This window comes from Podarcis tiliguerta (assembly GCF_965153285.1).
Source record: "Podarcis tiliguerta genome assembly, chromosome: 10".
NCBI classification, from domain to species: domain Eukaryota; kingdom Metazoa; phylum Chordata; class Lepidosauria; order Squamata; family Lacertidae; genus Podarcis; species Podarcis tiliguerta.
In genome coordinates this window covers 7,064,397-7,085,514 of record NC_139543.1, presented here as the reverse complement: position 1 = coordinate 7,085,514, position 21,118 = coordinate 7,064,397, and the positions used below count along the sequence as shown (strand labels likewise).

Here is a 21,118-nt window from a genome sequence, read left to right as displayed (position 1 = left end):
TTTTCATCATAGAGGAAGCTGTAAGTGGGGGGGTTGAGTTCAGAGGAAAGAGTCCAAGCTTTCAGTCTTAAGCAGACTTGCCAATGTGTATCTCCTATTGCATCCTATTCATTCCTTCCATATGAATGCTTGTAGAATGGGCCATTGCACCCTCCGGGTGACTCTGGAACTCAGAGCTATCTTTCAGAAGTCCTTATCAGCCAGTGAGATGATTGTGAACAAATTCCACTGTCAGTGCTGCACCTCTGGTTAAATTTATTGACACCTTAAATAAAAGATGCACCACCGTACATCTTTTATACTACAAAAGCTGTGAGAAAAACGACTGGGATAAGCTTCTTTTCTAAAAAAAAAAAAAGAAAAAGAAGGGAGAGAGAGAGAGAGAGAGAGAAAGAAAGAAAGAAAGAAAGAGAGAACAGCCACATCTGAATGAACTAGAGAGAAAGGCACTAGAACACTTTATTCTAGTATGCTACAAAAATTCATTATTTATCTTTATTAGGTACTTTAATAACAAGCATACCTTAAAGTAACAAAAATTATTGTTCATTGTTTCTTCAGAAAGGCAGGTATTCCAACAGATTTCTTTACAATTTGTTGACCTTTTTCTTTTCAAAAAAACACAAAGAGAAACCAAAGACCACAACTCTTTTTGACATGTTACAATGGGGAGACCTGGTGGAAAGTGTCAACACTTTAAGAAGTTAAAAACAGACTCCTACTTACATTGAATGATGTATGTACTTAAAACTGTTTTGCTTCCTTTATATATATATCTATCTATATATACCTATGTACATCTATATACACACACACACGCAGATATCTACACACAAATGGTCATGGGGAAACCCACATCAGTTTGCAAGATTTTTGCAATAACATTACTGGGCCACTGTGAGAAACAGGATGCAGAGAGGTGGGAGCATCTGCTGAAGAGAATAGCGAGTTTTGCTTTCACGATTTGGGTCTAAGGACCACCCTGCCATATTGGTACCAACAAAGTCAGCGATGGCCAGTTTTGTCAGGACTAGGTAATGGGCTCTGATGTGCCCTGCTAGGTCAAGGAGCTTTGGATCACATCAAAAGTGGCAATTTTCTGGAAATGTCAGGTGTTGTGGAGTCAACACTGGAGTCAACAACGGTCAGAAACAGAGGGCTATGGTGGGAGGGCAATGGTCACTGCTGGATAATTCATCTTTGGAAGGCTAAGACCAAAGCACAGACCAGAGGGAGGTTGAGGATGACGCAGGTATGGAGAATAAAGGTTTGTATGGCAATGGAAGGTAGGAAAGCACAAATCCAAAGAGATAAGTTGCTCTGGTAAGGGCCAGAAGTTGACCAGAAAGGTGTCATACTTAATTTGGGGTCACTAGAGGCTAATGAGAAGCCAGGAACAGCACCAAACATAGTCATGAGGACAGAAAAGGACCAATCCTCATCCCCCAACGCCAGCTATCCTTTGCAGAAGATGCTGCTAAGGAGGTCAGGAAGGTTTCTGGTTCAAGCTCTTGAGAGGCTGCGATGTGAAGGACAATGACTTTTTTGGGTGTGTTGTCTGTTCTGGACAATGACTCATGGTTCAACACGTGATTAAAATATTGAGGGTTTCCCAGGAAGTGGCAAACTAGAAACACACTGCTGTTCACAATAATGGCCACCACACACCAAAAAGCCAAGCATTCACATTATGACCTCAGCAGAGTTGCTGTGTGATGTCAGAACCAGCTGATCAGAGTTTGGGCTGATGTCCTTTCTGGCATTTCCCTGTAATACTCAAGACAACTCTTACCTTTTAAGCACCGGAATCTGGTTTTTTGCCCTACGGCAAGAGGTAGCCAAAGTCATGCCACTGAGTTCTTTTGGACCACAGCACCCATCAGCTCCAGCCAGCATGACCAATGGTCAGGGGTGATAGGAGTTGTACATGGGGGGGGCATTCTAGCCACCACTGTCCTTCAAGCACTTCCGCCATGATGTTCCTTTGCCATTACTGCTTTTCTCTCACAGCAGGGGGTGGGGGTGGGGTTTCCTGGCTATGTAGTTTTCTGTCACAGTGCAAAGGGTTAGATTAGATGAATCTCTGGTCCTTTCCAACCCTAAACATTCCATTTAATAACTAAGGATATAACTAGCGTGGGAATAAGCCCTGCTGAATGCATTAGACCTTATTTTTGAGTAGACACATATAGGATTGCAATGTAAGGCTGCAGTCCTACGCATACTTACTTAAGAATAAGGCTGGCTGAAGTTACATTTGAGAACACACACATCGGATTGGGCTGTAAGGCTGCAATCCTAAATACACTTACTAGGGAGCAAGTCCCGCTGAATTCTGTATTCCGGGTTAACCCAAGATAACTTTATCATTGATGCTGCTGATTACTATCATTTCTGCTGGGAGCCTAATGCCTGAGGCAGAAACCACCAGGCCACAGAAAGCAATCAGATGGCAATTCATATTATAACATTTAACAAATTAACAAGTAACAAATTAAAAAGAAAAGAAAAACCCAGACAAATAATGACTCTGTTAATCTGATGGTGGAACCATACATTGTGAGAAAAATGGGTTGCCAAGGAAAACACCCTTATTCTCTTTTTAAACATCTAGTTCAATGATGTCCTCCTGATATCATCAGACCTGGAGTATTCCCACCCCATTTTGCAAATAGTTGGTTGCCACCAGTAGGGGATCCGTATCCTGACATCAGGGCATACATTAAAGTGTGCTACTTTTGAGAGAGGAAGATAGCTCAACACGAGACACCCATTTTTGTTCAGTTTGGCCCTTAATTACTATCTCCTTAGTTAGGCAGAACACCTAGAGATCGGGATTCATTGCAGCCACAGGTGTGCTGGGCTATATGTAAATATGCTACTCCTGTTTAACCAAACCTTGGGCTGTCTAGACATTTCCTCCAGGCTGTTCAAGATTAATGAAGTTTCCCTGCACTTCCACTGACTTTCATTCAAAGCCCACGGCGAGCCATTTTGTCCTTGGAACCTCGGGAGGGAATTACATTATACAGCACCACTGTGAAAAAGACGCTATGAATATCTATTTATGCTGTATAACAATGTTATCGGTAACTTCCTCTGGCAAACACCCAGCACACAGCATTGGAATACTACAGTGCTGGGGGCAGCCTAAGCACCTGGGGGGGGGGGAGTTGTTTACTTAGAAAGAACCCTTTCAAATATATTGATAGTGTGTCCATAGGCATTTCAATCAGAGAGACAAGCAGCTTTAAACACAAATGGCTTTCTGCAGATTTATTAAAAAATGCAAAATCTAGCTTGTTTCCCCCGAAACCCCTTCTATTACAGCGTGTTTTTCTTATGCTAGATGCAGCGGTGAATGGTGAACCAGAGTTGTAAAGAAGAAGTCACGCATCCTTATGTAGGGCCCACCTGTGGCAAGCAGTAACCAGTTTCTGTCTGGTATAAGTAATTAGTAAGCATTGTGCGATGTTGTGCATGGAGGGATCCGTACTGATAATACATTACTTAAAGTCAAGTTTTCTAACGGCAGCAGAGGAGCAGAAAGATGGCGCTTTAAAACTGGCTGAAGAAAACATCACTGAGAGCAGAAATGTACCTCTTATGTATTTCCCCCATTCAAATGGATCCCCACAAATGGACTGGTTTGCCTCAAACCCCCGTGTGGCAACGATACAATAAAAACGTAGCTGCCCAGAGTTAGCTCTGTTTGTTCTCTACTTTGAGCTAGTTGGGATAATTATTCCAAGCAGTCCTTTCGTTGCTATTTGTAAAGAACGTTCATTTCCTTCTGTCAGATCAGAAAAACGGTAAAAGTGCGTCACGGCAGCTCTTACGTGGTTACATTTCGGATGCCAAGACTAACTCTGTATTGTTTACCAACCTTACTGTGTCATGTTTTGCAAAATGGCTTCCCACTGGACGTCAGCAGCACTTACCCCAACTGCCAACTCAACATGAGGGAGCTGGCTGAGTTTGCTTCAGGAGGCAGATTTGGGGTAGCAATTTCTTGAAATATTATCTTAAACACACACACACACACACACACGACAGACACATTTGGACTGTCTGCTTCAGGCACAAAACTGTCTTGGGCCTATCTTTTACATCTCCGTTCTCAACCTTACCTTATCTGAGCTCTCTCCCCTCCACAGTTTATAATTTGACTGGGCGGAAAGGAGGGGAATGGAGATATGCTATAAGGAACCCATTGGTTAAAGAAGGTCCCCAGTGAATCTCTGGACTAGCCTGCGAAAGAATTGTGGAAGGAGATGGGTCACTCGTCACTTTGTGGGTTTTCATGTTTCCTCCTCACGGAGATTTCGCAGTTTGGGAGCCACCATCTCAGAGCCTTTGTAGAATGAGAATTCGAGTCTGAAACAGCCACAGAGTCGCTACGCACAGAGAGTAAACAGAACATGTAGGCAAGGAATCAAGAAGCATTGTGTTTCAAAGTGAAGGCCAAATGAGGTGCAGCAATGGTGGATTCAAAAAGTTTGCGCCATTTCCTCTGTAACCTGAAACGTAAGAGAGTCTTTTCTGCAGGATGATGCCCTCTCTGGTTCCTGGTGGCCGGAACAGGAATTCTCTGAGTTAACCGTCCCCGCCTTGTGAAATGCTTTATTTTAAAGGATTTTGCTTTTCAGTTGAAATAATATTATTTTTTTACAAACCTCCTTGATGCATGTATATTAATATGTTTACCTAGTGACAACTATACCCCCGTTTAAAATTTATTCCCCTTATGTGACTTTTCATGCATGCCTTCTGAATGTTGCACCCAATGACAGTTCCTAATGAGCTGGTGGGTAAATCCTGGATCGAATCTCTCTCCAGAGAACCACTTGCATGTCTGGCTGAACTGTGCTTAGAAGGCAGCTCTTGGCAGTCAGACTTTTTATTTTGTGTTACACTCGTCAACATTCTCCTTCATCACAGGCTTCTTTCCCAAGCGTCTTCCGATTTAATGCTGATGTACAAAAGCTGCTACTTGGTTTTGTTTTGTGCTCATTCTAGTGAGGATTGGCTTAGCAGAACTGCAAAACAGAGAGAGAAAGAGAAAAGCCAAGTTAGCGCTGGAGGACATATTAGCCGAGGCATTCCTACGCTTTCCTATCCCTTGATATGGCAAACCTCCCGTTTCCGTTTGTTATAAAAGCTGTCAGGCTTAGGCCAAGCCCAGGCTCAGACGCCTCACGAAAAGCAAGGCTCCCTCTGCATGTCTTTTGTTCATCATTTGAGGTTCTCAGGTAAGAACAAAGCCACAGAAACAGCACAACACAGTTCCTTTGGCTGAGGAGCCACATGAGATAAAAGATGAAAGGCAAGAGACTGGCTCACTTATATTTACTAAAAACCTCTCCAGTCCATACTTCACTATAATGAAACGCCCAAGGAAAGGTTGTGACAGTCATAAAAAAATAAAACTGAATAAAAACATATAGACGGTAGAAAATGAAAAACGGAAGAGCAGAACAACAACAACAAGCAACATACACATTGCTTAGTTCATTCGTCTTTGAAGGTCTGTGGTTGAAGATGCCCACAAACTCATGTGGAAAGAAGTACTGCGTCCCAGTCCGACCACAGGAATTTGCCTCGCACCAGATCAGATTTCTTTTTAAATATGGCATAGATAGTAGGGTGTTGGGGACTGGCTGGATGAGAGGTAGAAGCTGTCTGACTAGGAGCCCCCCAGGGAAAGCCCAGAGGACTTTGGATCTGAGCTCCTGATGGTGGGAAACTGGCCACACCCCAGAGGAGAAGAGCGGGAGACTGGGAGCTTGGAGGAGGATGGAGAGGAGGAAACAGGCAGGTGCGCCAGTACACAGCAGAGACAGGAATCAAATTTGGCAGCTCCACCACACAGCCACCCCGATAGCTTCTCTGCTGACCTCCTGCCGCTCCCCCCCAAAACAAGGCGTCTATTGCACGTTACAGAGCAGAGAGCCAGGCAGAAACAGAGTTGCAGAAACAGAGAGAGGGGCCTGGCACAGAGGGTTATAGAGTGGAGTTGGGGGAGTTATAAGCCAGGTCGGGCATCTAGAAAGACACAACCCTTAGAAGTCTCTATGTGTTCTCTGTTCTGTTTCCTTAATAAAGAAACTAACTGTAAGTTAGCCGGCGTGCCACTGTCTTTCTCTGATCTGTGTATGACCGGTTCTCCCTGTCGGCTCCCTGACACAGGGGTGGGAAATCTTAGGTTCTGAATGTGGCCCTCCAAGCATCTCTATCTGGCCTTTAGGACTCTCCATTGGCCACACTGGCTCTTCCTGGCCACACCCCTCACTGTCCCGGCTTTGCATCTTCCTTGAGGGCTTTTGCCTGGCTGGAACATGCTATGGACTCTGACTATGGTTCCTGCTTGCCTGGGTGGAGGATAGAGAAGAGTGTGTCAGTAAATTAACATTTGTGGTTCCACCCACGTTTGGCTCTGGTCCCATGCTCCACCACTGGCGTGTGGAGTGTTGCCTAGAAAGGACTGCAGCCTTCCCTCTCTACAGTGACTGGAAGTGCTTCCTCAGAGGCTCAGGAACAAAAAGGTCTTTCCTTGTGTGGCACCAAATCTCTCCCCCCGCACCCGTCTTTCGCAGGACCAGTTGTGTTTCAATGGTTCACTCTCCACTATATCACTGGTAAGTAGACCAAGCCATTGTTAGTGCTTTCATAAGTCCAGCTGCTTTATATCACCAGTCTTCTCATAATTTGATCTAAGCTTATACCTAACCAGATCATATCCAACATTAAGGATTTTTTTTAAAAAAAGGAAAACTCACAGTTTATTGCCAATTCAAAGTCTTCACTGTGTTTTATTAAGCACAGAAACCTTTGATATTCAATTTCAGGGCCACAACACATTGAAAGCTTTTTTACTTCTCCTGCAAAGTTCTTACATAATGGGGTTATGTAGATGAAAGAGGGAATTTAATAAATGTCATAGGCTACTAGTTAATGCTGTATAATAGCAGCTGCTCCATAAGCAAGTCAATTTCCCTCAATCAATGTTGCACACACTCCTCTGGCCTTGTAACCTGTCATGCGCTCTGGAATCCTTGAAGGTTTATATGCATGCAGGCTACCTACAAACCATTTTTCCTTTTCTTTTTAAAGCTGTCACATGCACCTCACAGTTAATGAATGCAGCATTTAAGGAGTCTGCATTGTCCAAATTAGCCATGTGTTCTGTTTCAAGGGTTCTGAAGGACTTCCTGTCATCCTCACCTCCTTGCGAGATGTTGAATCTGTGTAGCTGACCTATTCAATCTGAAGCCTTGTCTGCCGCTGGTGAGAACACATTGCCTTAAGGGACTGACTAAAACCATTTCAGGGTCTTTAGAATTCCATTCCTGCGCGAATGCTCTGACAATTGTTGCGTCCAAGACAGACAGGCTTCAGAACGGTGTCCTGCCAGTTTCTTAATATACAAACAGGCACACAAATAAACGCATAGCATTTGTACGCAGTTGGCTATGTGAGATTTTGATGGGCTCACTTTCCCCAGAGCCCTGAGAGATTTCACATGAGCAAGCACACGGAGCAGGCCTTGCTCCCCAAGCCAGGCAGAGAGATTAAAATCTCTTTATGTGCTGCATAACCCAAGCAGACTTGGTACATAAAGAGCTTTTAAGCCTTCCGCCTTGCTTGGATTTAACTTGCGCACTTTCAACCAGTTACATGCGTGTTAAGCTGCAACCGTACTGTGTCATCTAAAGTTGTACACATTATTATTTTATTCATTTATGAGTCACCTTTCATACAATTTAAAAGGAGATTACAATCATACAAAAAAAGGAGAACGAGCACAGGTTTAAGAACAACCCAAAAAGCCAAAAAAACAAAACAAATGAATATAGGTTAAAGAACAATACAAATAAACACCCAAGGCAGAGACCTAATCCCTCCCCACTCCAGCTGGAAAGGTTTTGGTGAAATAAAAATGTCTTCTATTGTTTCTGGAAATTACAAATCATAGGCACCTGTCATGTCTCAACAGGGATGCTGTTCCAAACCGTGGCAGCCTCCCTTGAAACTCCTCCTTGGAGCTGATGTGGAGCAGGCGCCTGATATTTTTGAGACACCAAGGAAACAGCTTCCTGCAAAATGCGGTGACCTACTGAGTACATAAGTGAGATAAAATGTGTGTCCAGAGGAGGAAGGCTATTACACACAAGAAAATAGGCCTTAAGATTCCTGGAAAGGAACATGTAGTCTTTGCAGTAAATTGGTGTCCATTCATTCTTTGGTAGATTCTTAACTGGAACAGACTCTCAACTGTTCAGTTGATTGAATTTTTTTTTTTTTTTGTTAAGGCCAACTTTCAAGGGGTTAATTCTTTGCTTCTCTCTCTTTCTAGCCTGCTGTGATTATTATAAAGGTTCAGCAAGATGCTGATGGAGAGCAAATGGTTTTCTTGATGAGGTCAAGCCCAGTGCCATTCCAGCATCCAATTATCTGCCAAGAGGCCCTTTAATAATGTTCCAATGGCAAATTTCCTCCTCGCCTCACTACAGCACAATGATACATGGAGCAAAAATAGAGATTATTTACTAAATTATGGAGATGCACTCAGGGCACAAAAATTGAAAAAGGAAGACAGGCAATTAGACTCTCCAAGAGATATAGAGGCCCAAGACACCAAATATTTGGGGAGGCAAATGTCTGTTGGGCTGCTTGAATATTCGCAGAGATTTCAGTGATATTCTTGCAAAACCCCGTGTTCTGCTATGCCTGATCAAGTGACTGGTCCAAGGTCTGCCTGTGACCTTTCAGGGCTAAGTGAGATTTGAACCCAGGCCTCTCCAGCCCTAGTCCAACATTCTAACCACAACGCTTTACTTAAGGGAATTGTGGGAAACCAATGGCCATTCCTGCGGGGGTTGATGGAAGTTGTAGCACAGTAACATCTGGGCAGCTAAAGATTTCCTGTTTCCTGCACCTGATTTAAGGGATTAATTCCTAAACTGTGGGGACTCAATTTTAGGCTTGGAAAGAAATTTGCAGGTAGTCCAGGGAGAGGAATTAAGGGCCTCGGATATAAGGGAACCGGGTTGAGGGAATTAATTGCTGACATGAAAGACTGATAAATTGTAAAAAGAATTGGCAGAATCCGAAACCAGGGGGAAGAGATGGTGGGAAAAAATGGGAATTTTTAAAAAATTGTATTCGGCACAAGATTGTATGATCAAGAATTTTAGGGAGATGGTGGAATGTTTTTATCTGGCTTTAGTAAAAATAAGATAAAGATTTGAGAAATTAGGATTTAAGGGTATAAGATTTAAGGTTTTTTCTTTTCTTTTTTTCTATCTCCATTAAGCAGACTGGGGTGGGACAAATTTTTCTTTGTTTTCTTTTAGATGCTGATGGGAGAATAAAGTTTAAATGGATTAAGGCATATAAGTGAATAGCAATAAGCAGTAAGAAGTGAAAGATGGAAAGAATTTGCTGATTGGATTAATAATTGGAATACAAAAAGGGAGGCGGGAGGAGGCTGAGGAAACAAGTTATGGAAGGATGGAATTTGAAGAATGGAAATTTTTTCTTCCTGAATGTTTTTGTTTTTTCTTTGTTCCTTTTTTTTATGTAGGTGGGGTGGAGGGAGGGTGTTTTTATGTACTTTTGGGTTTTTGCTTTTGTCTTTTTTTCCCTTTCCCTTTTTCTATTTTGTGGTATTTTGTTTTTTGTAAGCTTTGTAATTCTGTTTTTGTATTTCTGGAAAATCTAATAAATATTATTTAAAAAAAAATCCTAACCTGTGTGCAATAAATTGAGTAAGCAACTAAAGGTTTTAATGAAGAAAGAAAGAAAAAAACTGCCTCCAAAGGAGAGACTGGTTGGTACCTGTTCCTTCAAAATAGAGACACATTCAGATCAGAAATTGATGCAAAACCTTGGGCTACAGCAATATTGTGGAGGGTGAGGGATTTGCTTCAGGGCTATGCAAGTGGGAAGCATAAAACTACCTCTCCCCACACACCACGTTCCCAAATTGCGGACCCTGCACCTGCCATTCAACAAAAGCAGTTGATGAAAGCTGCTACCGTTTGGCTCCAAGAAAGAAGCTCTCTGGCACAGGATGCAGACGACAATGGCTCTCTTGAAAGTGGGGAGCAGTTTCTCATTTCTTCAGGGGGGCAGCAACATCATGAGGGCACCTGGGCCAGTCCCTCTTCATCACGGGGAAACAATGGGGCACTCTATTCTTCAGGGGATCACTGCAGATGGTGACAGCAGCCACGAAATTAAGAGACGCCTGCTTCTTGGGAGGAAAGCAATGGCAAACCTAGATAGCATTTTAAAAAGTAGAGACATCACCTTGCCAACAAAGGTCCGTATAGTAAAAGCTATGGTTTTCCCAGTAGTGATGTATGGAAGTGAGAGCTGGACCATAAAGAAGGCTGATCGCCGAAGAATTGACGCTTTTGAATTATGGTGCTGGAGGAGACTCTTGAGAGTCCCATGGACTGCAAGAAGATCAAACGCATCCATTCTTAAGGAAATCAGCCCTGAGTGCTCACTGGAAGGACAGATCGTGAAGCTGAGGCTCCAATACTTTGGCCACCTCATGAGAAGAGAAGACTCCCTGGAAAAGACCCTGATGTTGGGAAAGATGGAGGGCACAAGGAGAAGAGGACGACAGAGGACGAGATGGTTAGACAGTGTTCTCGAAGCTACAAACATGAATCTGACCAAACTGCGGGTGGCAGTGGAAGACAGAAGTGCCTGGCGTGCTCTGGTCCATGGGGTCACGAAGAGTCGGACACGACTGAACGACTAAACAACAACAACATTCTTCAGGGAGGCCACATCCACACGAAGCTACAATGGCCAATCTCTCTCATTTTCAGCAGAAATCATCAACATGTGACCACAATGTCTCCCTCAGTCATTGACGCACGCAGAAACAGGAGTCTGTTAGCATTGCCATACGTCTCAAATATCCCGGACATATCCAGAATACTGCAGTCGGAAGCAGTATCCGAGCGGAAATCGCTAAACTGTCAGCGGAAGTCCCATCTCACAACTCATGCCGGTGGTGCCGTTTTCGGCAATTTCCCTTAAAAATAGCTCTCACGCTCCCCCCTCCCCCGAATTGGGCCAAACAACTTTTCTGTCCAGATTTTCACTGTTTGAAATGTGGCAAGCCTAAGTCTGTGGGCCGTGTTTCTCTTTCTCTAACCGACATAGGTGGGCCCAGCAACCACCAGTCAGCCTGTGTCTCTGAAGTGTGCATTATCATGAGAGGCTAAAAGAGGAGAGCTGGCAGGCAGATATTCTTCTTTTTAAAAAAAATAATATTTATTCGAGTTTCCACAAATACAAAAATAAAGTTAAAAAAAAGACCAAGTACAATAAAGTAGAAAGAGGAAAAAGGAGAAAAAGTAAAAATTTAAAAATACATAAAAACACCCCCCCTCCACCCCACCAACAAAAAAAGAAAACAAAAACCAAAAACATTTAGAAAGAAAACACTTCCATTTTTCAAATTCCTTCTTTCAATAACTTATTTCCTCGGCCTCCTCCCGCCTCCCTTTTTGTATTCCAGTTATTAATCAGATCAGCAAATTCTTTCCATCTTTCACTGCTTACTCGCTTATTTGCCTTAGTCCATTTAAACCTTATAAGGCTGGCAGGCAGATATTCTAACTACGAGATGCTACTTTCAGTGAGCACCTGACATGCATAGCATGGGTTGCTGGTACCCGGGCTGTGCAGAGAGGGCTGGGGAGGGAAACGGATGGAGTACGCAGGCACATTCAACTGCCTAAACATGTCTGTGTCACCTGGCCACAGAGATAAGAAGAGAAGAGTCATCCCATTGTCTGGAGAGAGCACTTCCTGGTTCGCATGGAGAAGCCATTTTCAAGGTAGCCCAGTGGTGGAAGTGCACAGCTGTATTGAGACAGTGCCAGGTGTTGAAATTTTGCACCCCTGATCATCTTGTGCCCGGAGTCACTGCCCCTGTGCTATGCCACTGGTGCCTGAGGATGGCGTGGAACAACAACAGCAGCAGCAACAGCAACACCAACAAGTAAAGATAATGGAGAAGGGGACAGGAATGTATTCAGCATCCCAGATACATCAGGATGACAACCTGCAGTGTCCGCTAGGCTTGGACACAGTTGAAGGCACTGGCTGTGTGCTCAACAAACATTGAAAGCACACAACTTCCCCCAAAGAGTCCTCAGAGCTGTTGTTTACCCTCGCAGAGCTACAGTTCCCCACATCTTTAACAAACTTCAGCTCCCAGTGTTCTTCGCAGAGGGAGTCTTGTGCTTTAAATGTATATTGTGCATGCAGCCACAAATTGGCAAGCTTCAGATGGGCAGAAGAGGAGCAGGAATGGGCATGACACCTTTGATAAAGCATCTGCCAGACAGAAAGATCAGGAGAGGGAGGGAGAGAGACAAGCTGTCAGCAGGCAGTGGGTGGACTGAAAAGCAGTGGGCAGAGGCAGGCCTTGTCTGGCACCCCATGGCAGGCAGGGAATGCTGAATAGTAGAGAGACAGAACAGATGGTGGCAGATGGGGACCTGATCAGCAAAACGTGTGTGAAGTAAATACAGGGGGGAAATTGCATTTGGGCAGGAAAAGTGGCAGCCCAGAGACTGGTTGCATGGGCAGGGACAGCGTCTTGGACTTGGCAGTGTGATGGTCACCTCAAGTCACAGGGAAGCCCACCATCTATGGAAGGTCAGCCTTCACCAACACCAGATGCTAAGGAACGGAAAGAGTTGTGAAGGGCAGTGAAAAAGGTAATACTCACGGAAGATGGGGTGGGATGATGCGATGGAGAATGTGCAAATAAAGAATTCGCAAGAAAAACAGCAAGACACTTGGGCAAATTTAAAGAGAAAGAAATGAAACAGAGGGACGAAACTACTGATACGGAAGGGGGGGGCATGTCTTCTTCACCTACTTCTTCGCTACAATATATCCATTTATTTCCAATTGCCAATGTCAAAGGGACTAAAATCTATAAAATTCATAGAAAATCAATGTGCCAATTTGCTCAATTTCTCTAGGACTCCATGACACCTCCCCTGTCCTCCATAATCCCTCAAGCAAGGTGTCAATACCCTAATCCTGTCAAATCACTCTGCCAAGCCTTCCCACGGGCAATGCCAGGTGGCAGACTATGCATACATGGACCATTGTCTTCTCATCACCGGTACTCAGGATGTGCTTATCTGCGCATATCTCCAGCTCTGCATATTCCCCCCTCCCTCCTCCATATGTTAATCCTGTGTAACCCAACCTCTTCTTAATGTATTCATGATGTAATCTGTGTAACTCAACCTCTTCTTAATGTATTCATGATGTAACTGGGATGTATTTTGCACTGTATTCTGGGACATGGAGGGAAGTTTCAAAAGTTCATGTCACCCCTTTCTCGCTGTTCAATCTCGCCTTGAACCTGTTGCGCAATAAACTTGGATCTTCTGCAGCTTGCTCCTGTCTCCGGCTGAGCTCATTTTCCTCCGCAGGGACCCGCGGACTTAGTCCGACGAGCTGGGTGGCAGAGCAGCCTCACACCCAGATTTTACCGTAACACTACAAAAATGAGTGCAGGGTGGGGACCAAAGGTGGACAATCTATCCCAGGGTTAGAACTGGGAGGAACTGTATGGTTAGGGGAGGGGTAGCACCTCAGGTGACGATAGAAGTGCCTGGTGTGCTCTGGTCCATGGGGTCACGAAGAGTCGGACACGACTAAACAACTAAACAACAACAAGCACCTCAGGTACACATTGTGCTCCTTCTGGGGTAGTTTGGTTCTGCCGCCCTGCACTCAGCTCTCACCTGTGGCTCCTAGAAGCTGTCAGAATGTGACAGTGGCCACACCCCAGGAATGATTTCGACGGGGCAGCAAAAACAGGTCTCAAACCCTCAGTGAGTTAGGGATCCTCTGCATGCAGAGATAGGCTCTGGTGGATTGAGGGGAGAAGACCAATAGTGGGTCCCATGGTCAAGAATGAGGTTTTTGTGTGTGGCATAGAGGGAACTGAGGGGCAGATGGGGCTCGCCAACCTGAGAAGTTAGCCCAACTGGAAGTAGGAAAACTTTGGTCCTAAACATCTGCTGCATTGTGGGATATCTGCAGCAGAAGAAATGGCTAAGGCATAAACCCTACACAAATCTGGAGTGGTGTCCCTAAGACAGTTGGACGGCACCTTCTACACCTGCTTCCGGCAACTCCTGCAGTCAAGTATTGCTCAGGTTTCCTTTGGACCACTTCAGTGAGGCCAGTGTGTGTGTGTCTTGTTGTCTGGGCAGCCCAGGATCTCTGTAAATACTGCCCAGGCTTGTGTCCCAGGGAGGTCACTGGGGTGCCGCTAATGCTGCGGTTTGACGTCACCCCCAGAGGTGCACTCCATTGTCTCTCAAGACAGATGGACGCCAACAACAACTACTCTGCCGACGGAATTAGCAGCAAGAAACTCAAAGCAGCTATTATTATTTATTATATTTATTCTACCCCCTTCCTCTCACGAGATCCCAGGACAGCTTTCCCATTCCGCAACAGTTTTCACGGTGCCCTCTCCACAGTGCCCCTCACTGGGTACTGCCAAATTGTGACACCAACACGAGGGTCACAGTGATGCATTTACAATGCTAGTTGGCCTTTGGCTTAACTTGCTAGATGGTTTTGCATCCCAGGCTCCCAGCAGGACATTATGAGAAAATAATAGCACTGCATTTTGTTTTCTTTCTTTTTTACTTTTAACCAACTGAAAGGAAATCAACTAATTTGGACATTGTCACTTTCTTAATTAAAACCAAAGCACATCTCTACATGAGACTTGTTTCCCAAAGTCAAAACAGCCAGTGGGAGCAGGTGTTTCCAAAGGGAGCTGATGAAAGCTGGTGAGAGGTGGATAGACAAATTGAAGATACAGGGGCACAGCCTGTACCTTCCTAGTGTTTGGCTAGGACCATTCCCTCCCAACATCTCTTTTGTATAATAATAATAATAATAATAAATTTTATTTATATCCCGCCCTCCCCAGCCGAAGCCGGGCTCAGGGTGGCTAACAACAATAAAACAGTACAAACAACACTCTAAAATCATTCATTATAAAATTAATTAATTCAAGCCACTGGCAACCATTGGGCCAGAGCTCTGCAAAGATTGCCAATGGAGGGAGTCAGGCTGTGCCCTGGCCAAAGGCCTGGTGGAACAGTTCTGTCTTGCAGGCCCTGCGGAAAGATATCAAGTCCCGCAGGGCCCTGGTCTCTTGTGACAGAGTGTTCCACCAGATCGGAGCCACGGCCGAAAAAGCCCTGGCTCTAGTTGAGGCCAGCCTAACTTCTCTGTGGCCTGGGACCTTCAAGATGTTTTTATTTGAAGACCGTAAGTTTCTCTGTGGGGCATACCAGGAGAGGCGGTCCCGTAGGTACGAGGGTCCTAGGCCGTATAGGGCTTTAAAGGTTAAAACCAGCACCTTAAACCTGATCCTGTACTCCACCGGGAGCCAGTGCAGCTGGTATAGCACCGGGTGAATGTGATCTCGCAGTGAAGACCCCGTAAGGAGTCTCGCTGCGGCATTCTGCACCCGCTGGAGTTTCTGGGTCAGTCTCAAGGGCAGCCCCACGTAGAGCGAGTTACAATAATCCAGTCTGGAGGTGACCGTCGCGTGGATCACAGTGGCTAGGTCAGGGCGAGAGAGGTAAGGAGCCAACTGCTTAGCTTGGCGGAGATGGAAAAATGCCGCCTTTGTTGTAGCTGCAATCTGCGCCTCCATGGAAAGGGAGGTGTCGAAGATTACACCCAAACTCTTAACGGACGGTGCTGGCACTAATTGCGCCCCCGCAAGAGATGGGAGTTGCCCCCCCCAATCCCATATCGTCCCGTCCCAGCCACAGGACCTCTGTCTTCGAAGGATTTAACTTCAACCGGCTCCCACGTAACCATCCAGCCACAGCTTCCAAGCATCTGGTCAGTGTGTCTGGGGCCGAGTCAGGATGGCCATCCATCAACAGATAGAGTTGGGTGTCATCAGCATACTGATGGCAACCCAGCCCAAAACTCCGGACAAGCTGGGCGAGGGGGCGCATAAAGATGTTAAAAAGCATCGGGGAGAGTATCGCACCCTGGGGTACTCCACACACCAAGGAGTGGCGCGATGACAATTCCCCCCTAAGCGCCACCCTCTGTCCCCGACCAGAGAGAAACGAGCGCAGCCATTGAAGGGCTGTGCCCTGGATCCCCACGTCGGCAAGGCGGTGGTCTAGAAGTTCGTGATCGACCATGTCAAAAGCTGCTGACAGATCTAGAAGAATCAGCAGCCCCGACCCACCTCGATCCAGCTGTCTACGAAGATCATCTGTTAGGGCAACCAGAGCCGTCTCGGTCCCATGACCAGCGCGGAAGCCGGACTGGAATGGGTCGAGAGCCGATGTTTCATCCAGAAACCCACCAAGCTGTTCAGCAACCGCTCTCTCAATCACCTTACCCAGGAACGGAAGATTCGAAACCGGGCGGAAATTGGATAGATCTAAAGGATCTAATGATGTTTTCTTTAAGAGCGGGCGCACCACTGCCTCCTTCAATTCTCCTGGGAATGTCCCCGTGCCAAGGGACAAATTGATGATATCCCCCAGGAGGGCCCGCACCTCGTCTGGACACGCTCTAATCAGCCAAGACGGGCACGGGTCGAGAGGACAGGTGGTGGGCTTCCCAGCTCGGAGGAGTCTGTCCACATCGGCTGGGGATATCCGGTTGAAGTGGTCCAATACTGGACCCGAGGACAGTCGAGGGGCCTCCAGTTCCTTTATTGTATCCAAATTGGCAGGGAGGTCATGGCGGAGCAACAAGACCTTCTCCGCAAAAAAGCTCGCAAATGCCTCACAGCTGTGTGTCAAATTATTATTTAAATTTGGCTGTCCCTCAAGGGACGTTAAAGACCTGATTATCCTAAATAATTGCGCCGGGCGAGAGCTAGCGGATGCAATGGAGGCCGAGAAGTAAGACTTCTTAGCAGCCTTCACCGCCATCTCGTAGGTTTTCATAAAAGCCCTATAAGATGTTCTTGAGGCTCCGTCACGGGCACCCCGCCATACTCGCTCTAGCCGTCTGAGGTCCCGCTTCATTTTCCGGAGCTCCTCGGTAAACCAGGGAGCCCGGTTTCTGCGGGGTCGCAGAGGGCGCTTAGGTGCGATCTCATCGATGGCTGCCAGGAGCTGGATATTCCAGCCCTCAACAAGCTCAGTCAATGAGTCGCCAGGGGGAGCAAGGTCCCGCAAGGCTTGGCGGAATCTATCAGGGTCCATCAGCCTCTGCGGGCGAGCCCAAATCGGCTCGCCACCTAAGCAGGGTGGGGGTGGAAAGTCAATCCTGGCTTTCAGAGCGTAGTGATCAGACCATGGCACCTTCATCGAAGGAGACATGATCACATCTATACCTACGCCAAAGATCAAATCCAGCGTGTGGCCTGCTTGATGTGTGGGGCCTGAAACAAACTGGGAGAGCCCTAGTGTCGCCATGGAAGACACCAGGTCCAGAGCCTGTGAGGAGGGAGTGGCATCAGCATGGATGTTGAAGCCCCCCAGTACCAATAGGTTAGGGAACTCCAAGGCCCAGCCGGCCACAGCCTCCAGCAGGCCTGACAGGGTGGCTGCTGGTGCGCTAGGTGGCCGGTACACCAGCTAGACAGCCAAGCTCACATCGGAGCCCCACACTAGGCCAACACATTCAATGCCGGGGATCGATGGCGATGGTAGAGCCCTGAAAGGACAATCTTCCCGGATTAATAATGCCACCCCTCCCCCCCGGCCCACAGTCCGCGACTGGTGGAGGACGGAGAAACCCGGGGGCGCCATCTCTCGCAAGGTAACTGTTGCCCCTTCGCGCACCCAGGTCTCTGTCACACAAGCCAGGTCGACCCCCTGCGAGATAAAGAAATCTCACAGGGTGGCGGTTTTGTTGCCTTTTGTTGTATGTAGAATCATAGAATCATAGAGTTGGAAGAGACCACAAGGGCCATCGAGTCCAACCCCCTGCCAAGCAGGAAACACCATCAGAGCACTCCTGACATATGGTTGTCAAGCCTCTGCTTAAAGACCTCCAAAGAAGGAGACTCCACCACACTCCTTGGCAGCAAATTCCACTGCCGAACAGCTCTTCCTGTCAGGAAGTTCTTCCTAATGTTTAGGTGGAATCTTCTTTCTTGTAGTTTGGATCCATTGCTCCGTGTCCGCTTCTCTGGAGCAGCAGAAAACAACCTTTCTCCCTCCTCTATGTGACATCCTTTTATATATTTGAACATGGCTATCATATCACCCCTTAACCTCCTCTTCTCCAGGCTAAACATGCCCAGCTCCCTTAGCCGTTCCTCATAAGGCATCGTTTCCAGGCCTTTGACCATTTTGGTTGCCCTTCTCTGGACACGTTCCAGTTTGTCAGTGTCCTTCTTGAACTGTGGTGCCCAGAACTGGACACAGTACTCCAGGTGAGGTCTGACCAGAGCAGAATACAGTGGCACTATTACTTCCCTTGATCTAGATGCTATACTCCTCTTGATGCAGGCCAGAATTGCATTGGCTTTTTTAGCTGCCGCGTCACACTGTTGGCTCATGTCAAGTTTGTGGTCAACCAAGACTCCTAGATCCTTTTCACATGTACTGCTCTCAAGCCAGGTGTCACCCATCTTGTATTTGTGCCTCTCATTTCCCCCCCCCCCCAAGTGCAATACTTTACATTTCTCCCTGCTAAAATTCATCTTGTTTGTTTTTGCCCATGTAGAGGGATTACTTTTGTATGGTGAAGTATTTGGTCATGTGACCTCCCACCCGCAGTCAGAAGTGGTACAACCAGGACTCAGGTTTACCATCTTTGGGGAAACAAGGTTCTTCAGTTCCTGACACTGAATGGAATGCAAGCGTGTGATGATAAGCAACCTGAGAGACAAAGGAAACATGCAATAGCTTCAAACACATTTTTAAATTGTAAAGTGAGATAACCAAATATTTCATCTGGGTTGAGACACATAAATCCTGAAATGTTTGGTAACCAAAGTATTCTGCAGGATTTAATATTAATAAATGTTAAGCTCCTAACAATCTGCAAAGACAATCCATGCTGTTCTTCTGATAAAAAATGTAACTAACTTAATGGGGCAATGGGGGAAAATAATTCACATTGGCAGTATTTATTGCAACCTTCATGGACATTGTACAGTGGTGCCTCGCAAGACTAAATTAATTTGTTCTGCGAGTTTTTTCATTTTGCGAGTTTTTTCGTTTTGCAAAGCACCGCTGTGTATTGATGGTTTCCCATAGGAATGCATTGGCGGTTTTTTAAAAAAGGCACAAGACGTTTCGTCTTGCGAAGCAAGCCCATAGGGAAATCCGTCTTGCGAAGCAACTCAGAAAACGAAAAACTGTTTCGTCTTGCGAGTTTTTCGTCTTGCGAGGCATTCGTCTTGTGAGGTACCACTGTAATGCAAGCCACTACCCTGAAGATGCCCACATTTTTGAATGGTAGTGATTGTGTATAGGGAACTTGCAACTTATGCACATTTAACTTCTGCGATTCAACTGAAACTAAATTAAAAAGGGGGTGGGCACCTGGGGAAAAAAGTCTTTGGCAGTCCTATCCACTATTGAACCCGTTTTGACTATACACGATTTTGGCTTTACACAAGATCCCCAGAACATAAGCTGATATATCGTGAGTTTCTTAATCTCAGGGCCGTGGGTCTGAGCCCCACATTGGGCAAAAGATTCCTGCATTGCAGGGGGGTTGGACTAGATGACTCTTGGGGCCCCTTCCAACTCGACAATTCTATGACCCCCAGAGTAAGTTGAGAATGGCCTGTATTGTTGCAATCCTAGAAATTGCCAAATTTTAAAATAGCAGTGGGGAACCTCTGGCCCAGAGGTCCTAATTTGGCCCATGGGGCCATTTCCTCCAAACCACATCTGCCTGCCCCACAAATGAGGATGTGGAGGGGAAAAATGGGAGCTTGAGGTGTGCTCCACATTGCTCCTTGTGAAGAGAGACTGTCTCTCAGTGCTGGTTAGTGTTGACTCGGGGAGTCCCTGCAGTACAGAGATCCCCATCAGGTGCTCCCTAGTGAAGAAGAAGAAGAAGAGTTTGGATTTGATATCCCGCCTTTCACTCCCCTTCAGGAGTCTCAAAGCGGCTAACAATCTCCTTTCCCTTCCTCCCCCACAACAAACACTTTGTGAGGTGAGTGGGGCTGAGAGACTTCAGAGAAGTATGACTGGCCCAAGGTCACCCAGCAGCTGCATGTGGAGGAGCAGAGACGCGAACCCGGTTCCCCAGATTAGGAGACCACCGCTCTTAACCACTACACCACACTGGCTCTAGTGCTGCCAATGGCGCTCTCAATATGAATCAGGTGCTGCGCACCGAAAGCTATTTGCATGAATGTGGTTTGTATTCCTTTCTCCTTGTGCCAAGACGGCTTCCCTCTCTTTCCGCTCAGTGTTATGATGAGCTTCTATCTGAGCTGCATCTAGATCAAGGGAAGTAATAGTGCCACTGTATTCTGCTCTGGTCAGACCTCACCTGGAGTACTGTCTCCAGTTCTGGGCACCACAGTTCAAGAAGGACACTGACAAACTGGAACGTGTCCAGAGGAGGGCAACCAAAATGGTCAAAGGCCTGGAAACGATGCCTTATGAGGAACGGCTAAGGGAGCTGGGCATGTTTAGCCTGGAGAAGAGGAGGTTAAGGGGTGATATGATAGCCATGTTCAAATATATAAAAGGATGTCACATAGAGGAGGGAGAAAGGTTGTTTTCTGCTGCTCCAGAGAAGCGGACACGGAGCAATGGATCCAAACTACAAGAAAGAAGATTCCACCTAACCATTAGGAAGAACTTCCTGACAGTAAGAGCTGTTCGACAGTGGAATTTGCTGCCAAGGAGTGTGGTGGAGTCTCCTTCTTTGGAGGTCTTTAAGCAGAGGCTTGACAACCATATGTCAGGAGTGCTCTGATGGTGTTTCCTGCTTGGCAGGGGGTTGGACTCGATGGCCCTTGTGGTCTCTTCCAACTCTATGATTCTATGATTCTAAGATAGGCTTAACTGAGGTAGAGAAAGACTATACACTATTGGTTTGTAGCCTGTTGGGAACTTGGTTTAAAGGT

The 21,118-nt window shown here is 46.2% G+C and overlaps 1 protein-coding gene across 1 annotated transcript in view; it reads right to left on the bottom strand.

Moving 5' to 3' along the window:
- Nucleotides 1–458: 458 nt before the first annotated feature.
- LHFPL3 (LHFPL tetraspan subfamily member 3) overlaps nt 459–21,118 on the bottom strand; it is a gene marked incomplete at its 5' end in the record, with an annotated part of 262,271 nt that continues 241,611 nt past the window's right edge. The window contains one exon of the mRNA XM_083401214.1: nt 459–5,039. Within this exon, the coding sequence (XP_083257340.1) occupies nt 5,011–5,039 (29 nt within the window). The 3' untranslated portion in view covers nt 459–5,010. The remainder of the gene's footprint in view (nt 5,040–21,118) is intronic.